Source organism: Monodelphis domestica, chromosome 4 (genome assembly GCF_027887165.1).
Source record: "Monodelphis domestica isolate mMonDom1 chromosome 4, mMonDom1.pri, whole genome shotgun sequence".
In the NCBI taxonomy this organism is placed as follows: domain Eukaryota; kingdom Metazoa; phylum Chordata; class Mammalia; order Didelphimorphia; family Didelphidae; genus Monodelphis; species Monodelphis domestica.
Window position 1 is genome coordinate 426,475,484 of NC_077230.1, and position 16,635 is coordinate 426,492,118.

At 39.7% G+C, this 16,635-nt stretch overlaps 1 protein-coding gene across 1 annotated transcript in view; it reads right to left on the reverse strand.

Moving 5' to 3' along the window:
- The window catches only part of LOC107650475 (carcinoembryonic antigen-related cell adhesion molecule 5-like), a 98,911-nt gene extending 94,251 nt beyond the window's left edge, over positions 1-4,660 (reverse strand). The window contains exons 1-2 of the mRNA XM_056825361.1: positions 4,358-4,660; positions 3,735-3,986 (exon numbers count right to left, since the gene is read on the reverse strand). Coding sequence (XP_056681339.1) covers positions 3,735-3,744 — 10 coding nt within the window. The 5' untranslated portion in view covers positions 3,745-3,986; positions 4,358-4,660. The remainder of the gene's footprint in view (positions 1-3,734; positions 3,987-4,357) is intronic.
- Between the last annotated feature and the right edge of the window lie 11,975 nt (positions 4,661-16,635).

Here is a 16,635-nt window from a genome sequence, read left to right on the forward strand (position 1 = left end):
CTGGATCCCAAGCTCTTGAAGCCAGGTCTCTGAGTCTCTCTTCTTTTGTTCTATTTCCTCCTTCTCTATATCCACTTCACCCATTTTCTCTCAGTTTCTAACTCTCCTTCTCAGGTGTCCACCTAGGAATATATTAATTTGTGGCTACAGGCAGTCACAACTCATACCTGTCCCAAAGATTTTAGTTTTCATTACTGGTAGAAGGTAGAAGGGGGACAGAAAATAGATTTTAGTTAATTGGAAAAAAATAAATTAAGAAAAAGCTCTTTTCAACCACGGGTGTCAAATACATAGCCTGCAACATTCTCAGGTGCTGCATGAACCAGGGGAAAAGGTAATTGGAAAATAGTTAACAAAAGAAAATGACACAGAGATAATTATTTGATCATTTAAAATGTGTGCTTTCATCATCCTCATGTACAGATTGAGGCCAATAAAAAATCATTCCACCTCTGAAGTATATCCTGTTGGTGTCTGACTTCCCCAAGGTCACTTCCCCACTTCACAATTCTATCTCTCCCACCTGCTCTTCATTCAGAACATTCCTAGAGGCAAGGAGAGGAAGTTGAGATACCCCTAAGGTTTGTAACAATAAAACTACATGAAATAAAAGGAAACTAAGGCCAGAGATGATCTCTCTATGGTCCTGCTGTACATTAATGTGATTATGGGAATGGAGGGTCTGTCATCTGTATATAGGAAAGTCAGACCAGTGAATTAATTGGGTAGCAGGAATTCTACAGTGGATCCAGCTACTGAATGCTAAAGCCAATAGATCAGAACCAGGCTTCACAAGAGACATGCTTCCATGTGGCATTTAATGCCACAAAGAGGAAAATATATGTCCAATGGTGAATCTCTTTGTGTGAAAGGAGACAAAGTTTATATCTTCCTTTCCATCACCAGAATTTCCATACCAAGGGGAATCAAGGCCAGCCCCATTACATGACAATAGCTTATACTCAACCAAGACTAGAATTATTCTGTGGTTCCACAGCACCAAGGGAAAGGGATTGAAGGAAAGAGTATTGGGCAGTCATTGAACCTGAGGTCCTAGAATTTGGGAGATGAAGAAGGTTGTATATCACTAGGACAGTAGAGAATAATACAATATCAATAACAAGGATGATGAAGACAACTCACATGCTTTTTATACCTACCATATAAAAAGGACCTTTACTCATAGAATGCTATTATATACAGAGAAAATGTAATTCATGCCAGGATCATCTGTGAAAACTTGGCTACTCTCAGTAATGTAATAATCTGGGACAATCCTGAAAGATTTATGACAGGGAATGTTATCCACTTCCAGAGAAAAAACTATTGGAGTTTCCTTTCATATTAGTATATTTGTGGTTTTATTTTGGAATTTGGTTACGTATAAATGTGCTCTTACTACAATGTCCCAAATGGAGTGTTTTGTACAACAATAAAAATACAAAAGAAAAATTAAGGAAAAAAGAATTAGTAGAACATTAATGGTCATGATTTACGAAGCTCTTTACAGATATTATTCCATTTGATCCCAAGTCACTCATAGAAACACTGAACAGAATGAGTTCAAAAACAGAAACTTCAGATTTCTCTGAATTAATGCAGAATGAAGTGAGCAGAACCAAGATGGTGATTTATACAATAACTACAGTGTTCCGAAGTCAAAGAACTTTGAAAAACTTGGGACCTCTGATCAATGCAGTGGCTAACATGGACTGCAGAAGACCCATGATAATGGGTTACTCACTTTCTACAAAAACCTACAGACTTCCTATGAAATCAACTGCCTCACTTCAGAAATGGGATGCAGTCAGGGTGTATGTTGCAACAGATATTTTTTGAGCATCAGAATTTGTTTTCCTTGAGTGTCCATGTGGCATCATAGGTGTATTTTAATCTTGAAACAATTATTAATATATCAATAGTGCAACCTATATTCTTATATACCAGATTCATGGGCAAGTAGTTCTTGATCATTGTATTTAATAGGTACTGGATTAATTCTGACCACTCTCCAAATCTACAGTCCAAAAGTCAGAGGAATTCCTGGGTAGGCTGCCACAGGGTCCTAGTTCCCACCTTGTCAGACCAGATTCCATACCAGGTCACATGTTTGAATAAACTCCTCCTCCTTGATCTAATGGTTGTCAGTTGAGCCAATGTTAACTCTTATGCCATGTTACATGATCATTAGCTACCTCCCATTCCCCATTCCTTGATCCTCCAATAAAAGATTGAGGAAATATGTAGTTTACTCTTTCTCTCTCTCTACTAGAATCAGAGGAGCACACATTAAGGCTTTTTAAGCCCTGTCTCTGAGTCTTTCTTCTTTTATTATATTCCCTCTTTCTCTATATCACCTTCACCCATTTTCCCTCAGTTCCTAACTCTCTTTCTCAGGTGTCCACCTAGGAATATATTAATTCGTGCCTACAGGCAGGCACAACTCATACCTGTCCCAAAGATTTTAGTTTTCATTAGTGGTAGAAGGTAGAAGGGGGACAGAAAATAGATTTTAGTTAATTGGAAAAAAATAAATTAAGAAAAAGCTCTTTTCAACCACAGGTGTCAAATACATAGCCTGCAACATTCCCAGGTGCTGCATGAACCAGGGGAAAAGGTAATTGGAAAATAGTTAACAAAAGAAAATGACAAACAGATAATTATATGATAATTTAAAATGTGAGCTTTAGGCATCCTCATGTACAGATTGAGGTAAATAAAAAATCGTCCCTCCTCTAAAGTATATGCTATTGGTGTCCAATTCTTTCTCTCCCCGCTGCTCTCCATTCACAACATCCCCATAGTGTAGGAGAGGAAGTTGGGATACCCCTAAGGTTTGTAACAATAAAATTGCATGAAATAAAAGGAAACTAAGGCCAGAGATGATCTCTCTATGAACCTGCTGCCCATTAGTGTGATTATGAGACTGAAGGTTTTGTCATTGATACATAGGAAAGTCAGACCAGTGAATTAATTGGGCATCAGGAATTCTACTGTGGACCCAGTTACTGGAGGCTAAAGGCAATCATCCCTTTACATGGATAAGAATCAGGTTTCATAGCAGCCATACTTTCATGTGAATTTTTATGCCACAAAGAGGAAAAATATAGGTGCAATGGTGAATCTCTGTGTGTGAAAGGAGACAAAGTTTACATCCTCCTTTCCATCTCCAGAATATCCTTGCCAAACAGGATGAAGGCCAGCCCTGTTGCATGACCATAGCTTATACTCCAACCAAGAATTAAAAACATTCTGTGGGTCCATAGCACCAAGGGAAAGGGATGGAAGGAAAGATTATGGAGCAGTCATTCAACCTGCAGTCCTAGAAGTTGGGAGAAAAAGAAGGTTGTATGCTACTAGAACAGAAGAGAATAATACAATATCAATAACAAGGATGATGATGACAATTCACATGTTTTTGTGCCTAACATGTAAAAAGTACTTTCCCCACATAAAGTCCTATTATATACAGAGCAAATATTATTCACTTTTCCAGATGAAGAAGCTGAGGATGTGAAAGGAGGAGACACACTTACCACACAGATAATAGACAGAGGAGGAATGATTAAATCCAAGTTTCATGATTCTGAGTAGAAGGTTCCTTCTACCACAATGCATTGTGCCATGGGACCACGGAGGCAGAATGTCACTTATGTCTATTTCTCTCCATGTCTATTTCTGCCAGGGAAAGAGAGAGCCCAACACAAAGTTGGGGGCCCAATCAAGCTACTCACCATAGATCATAAGAGTCTTGTTTGCAGTGCGCGTCAAGCCAGTAAATGAGTTAGTTGCAATACAGGTATAGTTTCCAATATGATTCAGGGATGTAATAATAGAAAATGAGGCAGAGTTGCTGACAGATTGTCCATTCTGTAACCAAGTGAATTGTGCTGGTGGGTTAGAATCAGCAACACAGCTCAAGGTAACATTTATCCCCGTTGCGAACTGATCGCTTATATGGTCAATTGTGGCAATATCAGGGCCATCTGGGGGAAAAAGAAGGATTCCATATTTAGATTATGGCAGAAAAGAAGGGCATCTCCTAGTCTGTAACCCATCACCAGGGACCACTGTGATGCTCCTTTGAGCTGGGAAATTCACAGCTCCTCCTCTACTTTTACAGTTTGGATCTGAACTTGGAAGATCTTAGGGCTTTCTCCAGTTCAGCACCCTGGATGGCCACCCTCAACCAAAAAAGCATGACAAGGCCAATCTGGGCTCCCTAAAGATGAAGGGGGTTGGGAACCTCAGAGCCTACCTCTTTAGCTCTCTGAGAAGGGACTGAATTAGCCTGGCCTCTGGGAACACACCACCAGACTATAAGCAGGCACCATATAGGAAGAAGCAATATACTCACAGGTAACATTCAGTGGGAATGGATCACTCCTATTGCTAGAAAATGGATTCTGGATTTCACACTCATATGGCCCTTTGTTATCTCTTCTTGTGAGCCTGCTGAGAGTAAGTGTCCTCTTATCTGGCGACAGCTGTATCCTGCTACCAGCTGGGGCAACTCCATTTATGAACCACTGGTAAGCGTGAATTTGACCTGTAGCCTGGCATGTCAATGAGAAGTCCTTGGTCTCCACTGCAGTAATGTTGGAGGTGACAATGGTAGGTTTGGACAGTGGCGCTGTGCAGAGAATAGACAGAAAATGACTGTGTTGGTTCTTTTTCTTACCTTATAACCAAATAAGTGGTTTGGAAGTGGCCTGTCTAAGACCTTGGCATGGCAGGAGGCCAGAGACCAAAAACCTGTGATTTCAATGGCAAGGACACCCCTTTCTCTGGTGCAGATCACAACTCCTCCAGGCCTTAGGAAAAGTTCAGCTTCAGTTCCTGTGGCTGACAAAGACATTCACCTGGAGCCCAAGCTCCGGGTGCTCAGTCTTTCTGGGCTGAGGCAAGCAGGACTGGGGATGACAGACCCCTTCATCCAGCACCTGGTCTTGGATTTGAGGCCTTTATAGCTTGGCAGAACCACCAAGAGTTTATGATTCCTTGGACTGGACTTCAGGAAGCCAGGGTTACTTAACTAGATAGTTTGATAAGGATATTGGGATAGGCTTGTGTGGATAGACTAGGGACAGGCCACAGGGAGACTGTGCTCAGAAAGGGAAACATTACTTTAACTCTGAAGAGGAATGAAAAGGAAAGGCAGAGAGTGGAAATAGATCAGTTAGTAGCAGGGTACAAAAGGAAGAGCCTCTGGCTGGGAGTCAGGTGAGACCTGGTTCAAGTCTGGAGATTTCAAACCCACAATAACATCTCTGGTGCCTAGGACATAATTTGCCACCAGGAAGCAATTCATACCCTTTACAGAAGATTCTGGAATTCCCTGCTTTGGGTTCTTCCATTTCCTTAGGTGTTTCTTGCCCTACAAGATGAGAATGAGAATGTTGAAGGTGATCTTCAAGCTCAGATATGGTTTTATTCTGGGAATCTAAGCTAATTGTGACTAATTTTCCCTGAGCCTTCATGGCCCAAGGGGAGCTCTTTCCTCATCTCTATTTGGAAGTGAGGCCTTGCCACTGAGAGAGGTGTGTGTGCCAGAGCAATCCCTCGGGCACATCCGGGAGCATCGACAGGCTTCCTTCCTTGGTCATCCAGTTCCAGCTGTCTTAAAATTAATTTCCAAATTGATAGGAATAAGTTCCAAATATTTCAGCTTTTTTGATCTTGCACTCTGACACTGGGTCTCGGTTGGGAAGTTTAAGGTAAGGAACCATTAGCCTCCCATTTGTATCCAGGAAAGCCAAGTGAGACTGGCCAGGACAGTGACAAATCTGAGGTCTGCTAGCCACTTTTTGTAATGGGGAGAGAATATGAAAGAAGTGTGAACATGATCCTGGGCATGAAGGCCATGGTAGGACATTTTGGAATGTGTTTTGGCAACATCAATGAATGCAATGCCTGACATTCCATAGTGATTAGTGTTGGACTAAGAGTGAGAAAAACCTGACTTCAAATTTTGTGTCAAAATATCTATACTTCTCTGTTTTTAGATGATGTGATAGACCTAGACTGTTGTATCCCCAAAATAAAAGAGATATGATCTAGGAAGACAGTGAGGGAAATAATGGAGAAGCAGCAAAGGGAACAGGGAGAGGGTAGGCTAGGGATAATAAGCAATGGATGAGAGCTGTCAGCAAGCTGTATCTCAAGGAAAAATCTCCAGGGGCTTTCCTTGACTACACAGGCCAAACAGGATCCAGTTTTATGGACTTGACTCTGTAAACCTCAAAATTCCTTAGACTTATAAATGTTGGAAATTTCACCATTGGGAAATTTCATACTTGGAAAATTTCTTACTGATAGTCTATTGGAATGGGAACCCCATTGGCATGGGAGGTTCCTTCTCCTTCCCTTCTTAAGATTACTTTAGGACAGAAACCTTTTGCTGAACAATGGAAAGGACTCTGACCTATGCTTAAGCATAGAACAGGAATTTCTTTGAGTCATGATTGATTTTAGAATTGATACAATGGAGATACTTGGAATCAATCTCCACCCTATTCAGTCCTAACAGGATTGAGTAAGGGCTGCAGCCTAGATCAAAATTTAATTATTCCAATCTCTACCCTACTCAGGTTAACAGGATTTAGAAAGGGCTGTAGCAAAGGAGCAAAGATTTAATCATTTTGAAAATATGACCTTCAACAGACATGTGCAAAGCCTCTGGGCGGTCCTGGGTTAAGCTAGAGCCTCCATTGGCACAGGGAAATTGATGGACAGTGATTGGTAGATGTGAGAACTGAGGGGAGGCAACTTGGATGGTTTCCTTAAAGATCAGGGGGGTCTGAAGACTCAGTGGTGGTTGAGGAGTTGGTCGGAGTGGTGGCAGTGTACTCTGAGAAGCTTGCTCTGAAGGAAGCTGAAGGTGGGGGCCTCTGAGACTGTTTCTCCATTTTGGTCACCTGAGTAATAGGGACTGATCTCTTTTCTTTGTCTCAGCTACCTAAGGGCTTGGGCCTTTTGGCCCAGCCTAAACAGAAGGGGTATTTAAGCCCTATTCCCTTCTCTCCCTTTTTCTCTCTCTCTATCTCTAATTCCTTTCTTCCTCCTATTGAAATTAAACTCCATAAAAGGTTGACTGCTGACTTGAATTTTTCATTTAGGAATTACATAGCTGAATTCCTTGGCGACCTTAAATTAATATATATCAGTCTTTTAAAGTGATTCCCTTGTCACAACTCCCTGCTCAATTCTGGTCCAAAAATGTTTTGAGATGCCTTGGAGAACTGAACTGAACAAGATTCCTGGACTGATTCTGCAATAGTGCTGAGACCCATAAACTGGGTCATATCCAACCCTATCCTTTCATAGGTGAGGATGGGCTCCAACGTTTGCCACTCTATGATCAGATGGAAATCAGGCTGGCTCAAGCATCCCTGGCCTCAGATCTTCCTCTCTTGCTGTAGGTCTCCTTCTGTCCACTAGGTGGAACTACCAGAACAGGAAGGACTCTGGCTCATTACTCATAAAAAGTTTCAGTGTAGCAGTTGACACCTAGTGTGATCTAGGGCCTCTTAACCTCTCTAGGTCTGTCTATGGATACAACTGAATTCAGTTCCCTGGAAAGATCAGGAAATGTCCAATTAAACAGGAAATCCTGAAAATCAAAAGAGAGTTTAATAAAATCAAAAGGAAATAAAAAACAATTAAATAAAACTAGGATCTGTTTCTTAAAATAAATATATAATTAAATAGATGACCCATTGGTTAATTTGATTAAAGAAAGAAAAAGCTTATCACCAATAGCAAAAGTGAAAAGCATGAATGAGTTAGCAAAGAAGTTGGAATTAAGGAAATTCTGAGCAATTATTTTGAGCAATTATGTACCAGCAAAACTGAAATGTATGTGTAGTAGATAAATATTTACAAAAAAAGAAGACTACCTGAGATGATCAGAATTATAAATAGAGTATTTATACAATTCAATCTTAGAAGAAGACATTGAAGAAACCACAAATGAATTCTTTATGAAAAAGTCCCTAGGATCATATTGATATACCAGTGAATTACCACACTGAAGGAACAATGAATCTCAATGCTATGTAAACAATCTTAAAATTATAGGCAATGAGGGCTAGGTGAGGTGCTCAGTAGATAGCAGGGCCTAGATTCAGGAGGACCAGGGTTCACATCTGGCCTCAGACACTTCCTGGATGGGTGACCTTGGGCAAGTCATTATCCCCCATTTTCTAGCCTTTATTTCTCATCTAACTTTGAACCAATACTTGATATTGTTTCCAAGATGGATGGAAAGAATTTTCAAAAATACATAAAGAAAGAATCCCAAATTCCTTTTGTGATCCAAATATAGTTTTGATACTTAAGCCAGTGAAAGCAAAAACCGAAAAAGAAATAGAATATTTAAGTAATCCTTTATCAGAAATAGAAATTGAACGAGGCATCACAGATTTCCCTAAGAAAAAATTCCCAGACTTCCGGTCAAGATGGCGGCTTAGAGAAAGCTAAAGTTCAGATCTCCAGAAAACCCTTCCCGACCGATCTCAAACTATAAGCTCCTAAGGCGCCAAAATTCAAAACGATCAACAGCACAGACCCTGGGAATCCTCCTCCTGGACCTGGACCTGGGTCAAAAGGTACAGCCCCCCTCAAAAGCCAGAACCCGAGATCACTCGGACCTAAGGTGTAGGAGTGCAGAGTCCAAGGCTCTGGGAAGCTGCAGCCCTGCCCCGCTCAGAGAGCAGGGTCCTCTGAAACAACAACAACCCTCAGGGCCTTCTATCCAAGTCTCAGTGAAAGTCACTGCCCTCGGAGCTCCCCCCCTCCGCAGAGAGCAGGGTCCTATGAAACAACAGCAACCCTCAGGGTGGGCAAGACAGCCTCACGGGCTGGATCCTTCAATCGGAGTCTCAGTGAAAGTCACTGCCCTCGGAGCTCCGGGAAGCCGCAGCCCATCCCCCCACAGAGAGCAGGGTCCTCTGAAACAACAGCAACCCTCGGGGCGGGCAAGAAAGCCTCACGGGCTGGATCCTTCAATCGGAGTCTCAGTGAAAGTCACTGCCCTCAGAGCTCCAGGAAGCCGCGACTCCTTCCTCCCCGCAGAGAGCAGGGTCCTCTGAAACAACAGCAACCCTCAGGGCCGACAAAACAGCCTCGCAGCCAGCTATTCTGAAGGCAACTTCCGGAAAGCAACCCAACCCAGTCCAGTCGAGCAGGCACCATAGCAGCAGGGAAGCAGAGAGAACCGGGGCAGAGTGTGGCCCCCTGGTCCGACCCTTCCATTCCAGTTCCAGTGAAAGTCATTGCCCATACTCAATATAACCCAGGGAAAGCTCATAGAACCTACAATCTGCCCAGGACTAAAGCCTCTGAAAACCAGAGATAAGAAAAGCTAATCTTCCCCATTCAGAGATGGCAAACTCCACAGAAGCACAGAAGCCCCAAAATCCCAAGAAAAATAAGAAGAAAGGGGCTATTTTGGACACATTCTATGGAACCAAAACACAAAATACAGAGGAGATAGAAGACGATGCACAAGAAAATGCTTCGAAACCATCCAAAAGAAATGGAAACTCTCCACAAACACATGAAGAATTTGAATCAGAAATGACCAAAAAGATGGAAACCTTCTGGGAGGAAAAGTGGGAAATAATGCAAAAGAAATTCACGCATCTACAAAACCGGTGTGATGAAACTGAAAAGGAAAACCAGGCTTTAAAGGCCAGAATCAGGCAGCTGGAAGACAACGATCGTGTAAAAGAGCAAGAATTAATAAAGCAAAGCCAAAATACCAAAAATTAGAAGAGAACGTAAAATATCTCACCAACAAGGTGACAGATCTGGAAAATAGAGGGAGAAGAGATAATTTAAAAATAACTGGACTTCCAGAAAAGCCAGAAATAAACACCAAACTCAACATCGTGATACAGGATATAATCAAAGAAAATTGCCCAGAGATTCTAGAACAAGGGGGCAATACAGCCACTGACAGAGCTCACAGAACACGTTCTACACTAAACCCCCAAAAGACAACTCCCAGGAATGTAATTGCCAAATTCCAAAGCTATCAAACAAAAGAAAAAATCCTACAGGAAGCCAGAAAAAAGACAATTTAGATATAAAGGAATGCCAATCAGGGTCACACAAAGACCTTGCAAGTTCTACTCTGAATGATCATAAGGCATGGAACATGATCTTCAGAAAGGCAAGAGAGCTGGGTCTTCAACCAAGAATCAGCTACCCAGCAAAACTGACTATATACTTCCAAGGGAAAGTATAGGCATTGGACAAAATAGAAGACTTCCAACTTTTTGCAAAGAAAAGACCAGAGCTCTGTGGAAAGTTTGATACCAAAAAACAAACAGCAAGGAATACCTGAAAAGGTAAATATGAAGGAAAGAGAAAAGGAGAAAAATGTTATCTTCTTCTTTTACTCAAACTCTCTTCTATAAGGACAACATCTCTATCAATCTATGTATACTAACATGTGGGGAAAATGTAAGGTATAAATAGGGGGTAAAGAAAGACCAAATAGAATAATCGTTCTCACACAAAGATTCACATGGGAAGGGGAGGGGAAGAAAACTCCTATAAGAAGGAGAGGAAGAGAGGGTTTTTTACTTAAACCTTAATCTCGGGGAAATCAACTCTGAGAGGGAAAAACATCCAGATCCATTGGGATCTTGAATTCTATCTTACCCAACAAGGGTAGGGAAAAGGGAAAACCAAGGGGGGAGGGGGAGAGGGAAAACAAAAAGGGAGGGAAAGAGAGGGGGAAGGGGGAGGGAACAAAAAGGGAGAGATTAAAAAGGGAAATATCAAGGGACGGGACAAGGGGGACTGATTCAAAGTAAATCACTGGACTAAAAGGTAGAGCCAAAGAAGAAAAGGTTAGAATTAGGGAAGGCTATCAAAATGCCAGGGAGTCCACAAATGACAATCATAACTTTGAAAGTGAATGGGATGAACTCACCCATAAAATGTAGACGAATAGCAGAATGGATTAGAATCCAAAACCCTATCATATGTTGTCTTCAAGAAACACACATGAGGCGGGTTGACACCCACAAGGTCAGAATTAAAGGATGGAGTAAGACCTTCTGGGCCTCAACTGACAGAAAGAAGGCAGGAGTGGTAATCATGATATCTGATAAAGCCAAAGCAAAAATAGACCTGATCAAAAGGGATAGGGAAGGTAATTATGTTTTGTTAAAGGGACTTTAGACAATGAGGAAATATCATTAATCAACATGTATGCACCAAATAATATAGCACCCAAATTTCTAATGGAGAAACTAGGAGAATTGAAGGAAGAAATAGACAGTAAAACCATATTAGTGGGAGACTTAAACCAACCATTATCAAATTTAGATAAATTAAATCAAAAAATAAATAAGAAAGAGGTAAAAGAAGTGAATGAAATCATAGAAAAATTAGAATTAATAGACATATGGAGAAAAATAAATAGGGATAAAAAGGAATACACCTTCTTCTCAGCACCACATGGCACATTCACAAAAATTAACCATACATTAGGTCACAGAAACATAGCACACAAATACAGAAAAGCAGAAATACTGAATGCAGCCTTCTCAGATCACAAGGCAATAAAAAAAGATTAGTAATGGTACATGGAAAACCAAATCTAAAACCAATTGGAAATTAAACAATATGATACTCCAAAACCGTTAAGTTAAAAAAGAAATCATAGAAACAATTAATAATTTCATCGAGGAAAATGACAATGGCGAGACATCCTTTCAAACCTTATGGGATGCAGCCAAAGTGGTAATCAGAGATAAATTCATATCTCTGAATGCTTATGTTAACAAACTAGGGAGAGCAGAGATCAATCAATTGGAAATGCAAATGAAAAAACTCGAAAGCAATAAAATTAAATCCCCCAGCAGAAAACCAAACTAGAAATCCTAAAAATTAAGGGAGAAATTAATAAAATCGAAAGTGCTAGAACTATGATTTAATAAATAAGACAAGAAGCTGGTACTTTGAAAAAACAAACAAAATAGACAAAGTACTGGTCAATCTAATTAAAAAAAGGAAGGAAGAAAAGCAAATTCACAGCATTAAAGATGAAAAGGGGGACAGCACCTCCGATGAAGAGGAAATTAAGGCAATCATTAGAAATTACTTTGCCCAATTATATGGCAATAAATAGACCAATTTAGGAGATATGGATGAATATATACCAAAATACAAACTGCCTAGACTAACAGGAGAGGAAATAGAATTCTTAAATAATCCCATATCAGAAAATGAAATCCAACAAGCCATCAAAGAACTTCCTAAGAAAAAATCCCCAGGGCCTGATGGATTCACCAGTGAATTCTATCAAACATTCAGAGAACAGTTAATCCCAATACTATACAAACTATTTGACATAATAAGCAAAAAGGGAGTTCTACCAAACTCCTTTTACGACACAAACATGATACTGATTCCAAAACCAGGCAGGTCAAAAACAGAGAAAGAAAACTATAGACCAATCTCCCTAATGAATATAGAAGCAAAAATCCTAAATAGGGTACTAGCAAAAAGACTCCAGCAAGTGATCAGAAGGATCATTCACCATGATCAAGTAGGATTTATATCAGAGATGCAGGGCTGGTTCAACATTAGGAAAACCATCCACATAATTGACCACATCAACAAGCAAACCAGCAAGATCCACATGATTATCTCAATAGACACAGAAAAAGCATTTGATAAAATACAACACCCATTCCTATTAAAAACACTAGAAAGCATAGGAACAGAAGAGTCATTCCTAAAAATAATAAACAGTATATATCTAAACCCATCAGCTAATATCATCTGCAATGAGGATAAACTAGATGCATTCCCAATAAGATCAGGAGTGAAACAAGGATGCCCAGTATCACCTCTACTATTTGACATTGTACTAGAAACACTAGCAGTAGCAATTAGAGAAGAAAAAGGAATTGAAGGCATCAAAATAGGCAAGGAGCAGACCAAGTTATCACTCTTTGCAGATGACATGATGGTCTACTTAAAGAATCCTAGAGATTCAACCAAAAAGCTAATTGAAATAATCAACAACTTTAGCAAAGTTGCAGGATACAAACTAAACCCACATAAATCATCAGCTTTTCTATATATCTCCAACACAGCTCAGCAGCAAGAACTAGAAAGAGAAATCCCATTCAAAATCACCTTAGACAAAATAAAATACCTAGGAATCTACCTCCCAAGACAAACACAGGAACTATATGAACACAACTACAAAACACTCGCCACACAACTAAAACTAGACTTGAGCAAATGGAAAAACATTAACTGCTCATGGATAGGACGAGCCAATATAATAAAAATGACCATCCTACCCAAACTTATTTATCTATTTAGTGCCATACCCATTGAACTACCAAAATACTTCTGCACTGATTTAGAAAAAAAAAATAACAAAATTCATTTGGAACAACAAAAGATCAAGGATATCCAGGGAAATAATGAAAAAAAAAAAACACATATGATGGGGACCTTGCAGTCCCTGACCTTAAACTATATTACAAAGCAGCAGTCATCAAAACAATTTGGTACTGGCTAAGAAACAGAAAGGAAGATCAGTGGTATAGACTGGGGGAAAGCGACCTCAGGAAGACAGTATATGATAAACCCAAAGATCCCAGCTTTTGGGACAAAAATCCACTTTTCGATAAAAACTGCTGGGAAAATTGGAAGACAGTGTGGGAGAGACTAGGAATAGATCAATACCTCACACCCTACACCAAAATAAATTCAAAATGGGTGAGGGACTTAAACATAAAGAAGGAAACCATAAGTAAATTGGGTAAACACAGAATAGTATACATGTCAGACCTTTGGGAGGGGAAAGGCTTTAAAACCAAGCAAGACATAGAAAGAATCACAAAATGTAAAATAAATAATTTTGACTACATCAAACTAAAAAGCTTTTGTACAAATGAAACCAATGTAACTAAAATCAGAAGGGAAACAACAAATTGGGGAAAAATCTTCATAGAAACCTCTGACAAAGGTTTAATTACTCATATTTATAAAGAGCTAAATCAATTGTACAAAAAATCAAGCCATTCCTCAATTGATACATGGGCAAGGGACATGGATAGGCAGTTCTCAGATAAAGAAATCAAAACTATTAACAAGCACATGAAGAAGTGTTCTAAATCTCTTATAATCAGAGAGATGCAAATCAAAACAACTCTGAGGTATCACCTCACAGCTAGCAGATTGGCTAACATAACAGCAAAGGAAAGTAATGAATGCTGGAGGGGATGTGGCAAAGTAGGGACATTAATTCATTGCTGGTGGAGTTGTGAACTGATCCAACCATTCTGGAGGGCAATTTGGAACTATGCCCAAAGGGCGACAAAAGAATATCTACCCTTTGATCCAGCCATAGTACTGCTGGGTCTGTACCCCAAAGAGATAATGGACAAAAAGTCTTGTACAAAAATATTCATAGCTGCGCTCTTTGTGGTGGCCAAAACCTGGAAAACGAGGGCCATCAATTGGGGAATGGCTGAGCAAATTGTGGTATATGTTGGTGATGGAATACTATTGTGCTAAAAGGAATAATAAAGTGGAGGAGTTCCATGGAGACTGGAACAACCTCCAGGAAGTTATGCCGAGCGAGAGGAGCAGAACCAGGAGAACATTGTACACAGAGACTAATACACCGTGGTATAATCGAACGTAATGGACTTCTCCATTAATGGCGGTATAATGTCCCTGAACAATTTGCAGGGATCTAGGAGAAAAAAAAACACTTCATAAGCAAAGGATAAACTATGGGAGTAGAAACACCGAGGAAAAGCAACTGCCTGAATATAGCGGTTGAGGGGACATGACAGAGGAGAGACTCTAAATGAACACTCTAATGCAAATATTATCAACAAAGCAATGGGTTCAAATCAAGAAAACATGTAATGCCCAGTGGATTTACGCGTCGGCTATGGGGGGTGGGGGGAGGAAAAGAAAATGATCTATGTCTTTAATGAATAATGCTTAGAAATTATCAAATAAAATATATTAAAAAAAAGAAAAAGAAAAAATTCCCAGGGCCTGATCAATTCACAAGTATTTTACATCAAACATTCAAAGAACAGCTATTCACAATAGTATACAAACTATTTGGCATAATAAACAAAGAGGGAGTTCTACAAAATTCCTTTTATGACACAAATATTGTACTGATTCCAAAGCCAGGAATGCCAAAAACAGTGAAAGAAAACTACAGACCAATCTCCATAATGAACATAGATGCAAAAATCTTAAATAGAATACTAGCAAAAAGACTCCAGCAAGTATTCATGAAGGTTATTCATTATGATCAGGTGGGATTTATAACAGATTAATATTAGGAAAATCTTCCACATAATTGGCCATATCAACAGGCAAACCAACAAAAATCACATGATTATCACAACAGTGGAGAAAAAAACCTTTGACTAATATAACACTCATTCCTACTAAAAACACTAGAAAGTATAGGAATAGAAGGGCCTTTCCTAAAAATAATATACAGTATATATCTAAAACCATTAGTAAGCAGCATCTGCAATAGGGATAAATTAGAAGCCTTCCCAATAAGATCAGGAGTGAAACAAAGATGCTCATTATCACCTCTATTATTTAAAATTGTACTAGAAACAATAACAGTAGCAATTAGAGAAGAAAAAGAAATTTAAGGAATTAACATAGACAATGAGGAGACCAAGCTATCCCTCTTTGCAGGTGATATGATGGTCTACTTAAATTATCCTAGAGAATCAACTAAAAGGCTAGTGGAATTAATCAATAACTTTACCAATGTTGCAGAATACAAAATAAAGCCATATTTCTATATATTTCCAACATGTAGCAGTCCAACCCTAGCTATGGGCAAGGGAAACAGTATGTACAGAGTGGCTTAGAAGAGAGCATTCTCAGTCTTGCACATGGCTAGGAAAGCCTCTGACCCTTGACCCCAGCTTCCCCCAGCTTAGGCGGGAAAACAGGTTTCTTTGTGATCACCTGGCTAAGATAAATCACACCTATACCTTGTCATTAACCAATGATAATCATCCCTATGTATTATGTATATTTGCATATAAAAGACATTAAAAGCAAGGGCCACAGCAATCCCTGCCCTCTTGCTCTCTTGGATATCAGCTCTCACTGATGCCTGTCCTTGCTGGAGCTTGGCCATCTTTAATTCCTTTCCTTCTCTATCTCTCTCACCTGGGACCTGGCCTTCAGCCAGGCACTTTCTTTTCTCTATCATGTCTCCGACCTGTATTGTACTGAATCTGGATCTTTGGATGGAATAAGCCTTCTGAGTAGTCCACTGATTGGAGTATTGCTGTGGCTCCAATATAATCAATAAGGCCTGGTTTCTGACTCATTTCTGCCACCTCATATCTCTAACTTGTCTCTGCCACGCCCCTCGCGGTATCCAAAATTCTATCCTTCCTCTATCTTTCCACCTTGTGGCTTCTTGAGGGTTTGGGAAGTCTCACAACACATCTCAACGACAAGAATTAGAAATAGAAATTTCATTTAAAAATCACCCTACACAATATAAAATATGTAGGAATCTATCTGCCCAAACAAACACAAGAACTATATGAACACAACTACAAAACAATTTCCACAGAATTAAAA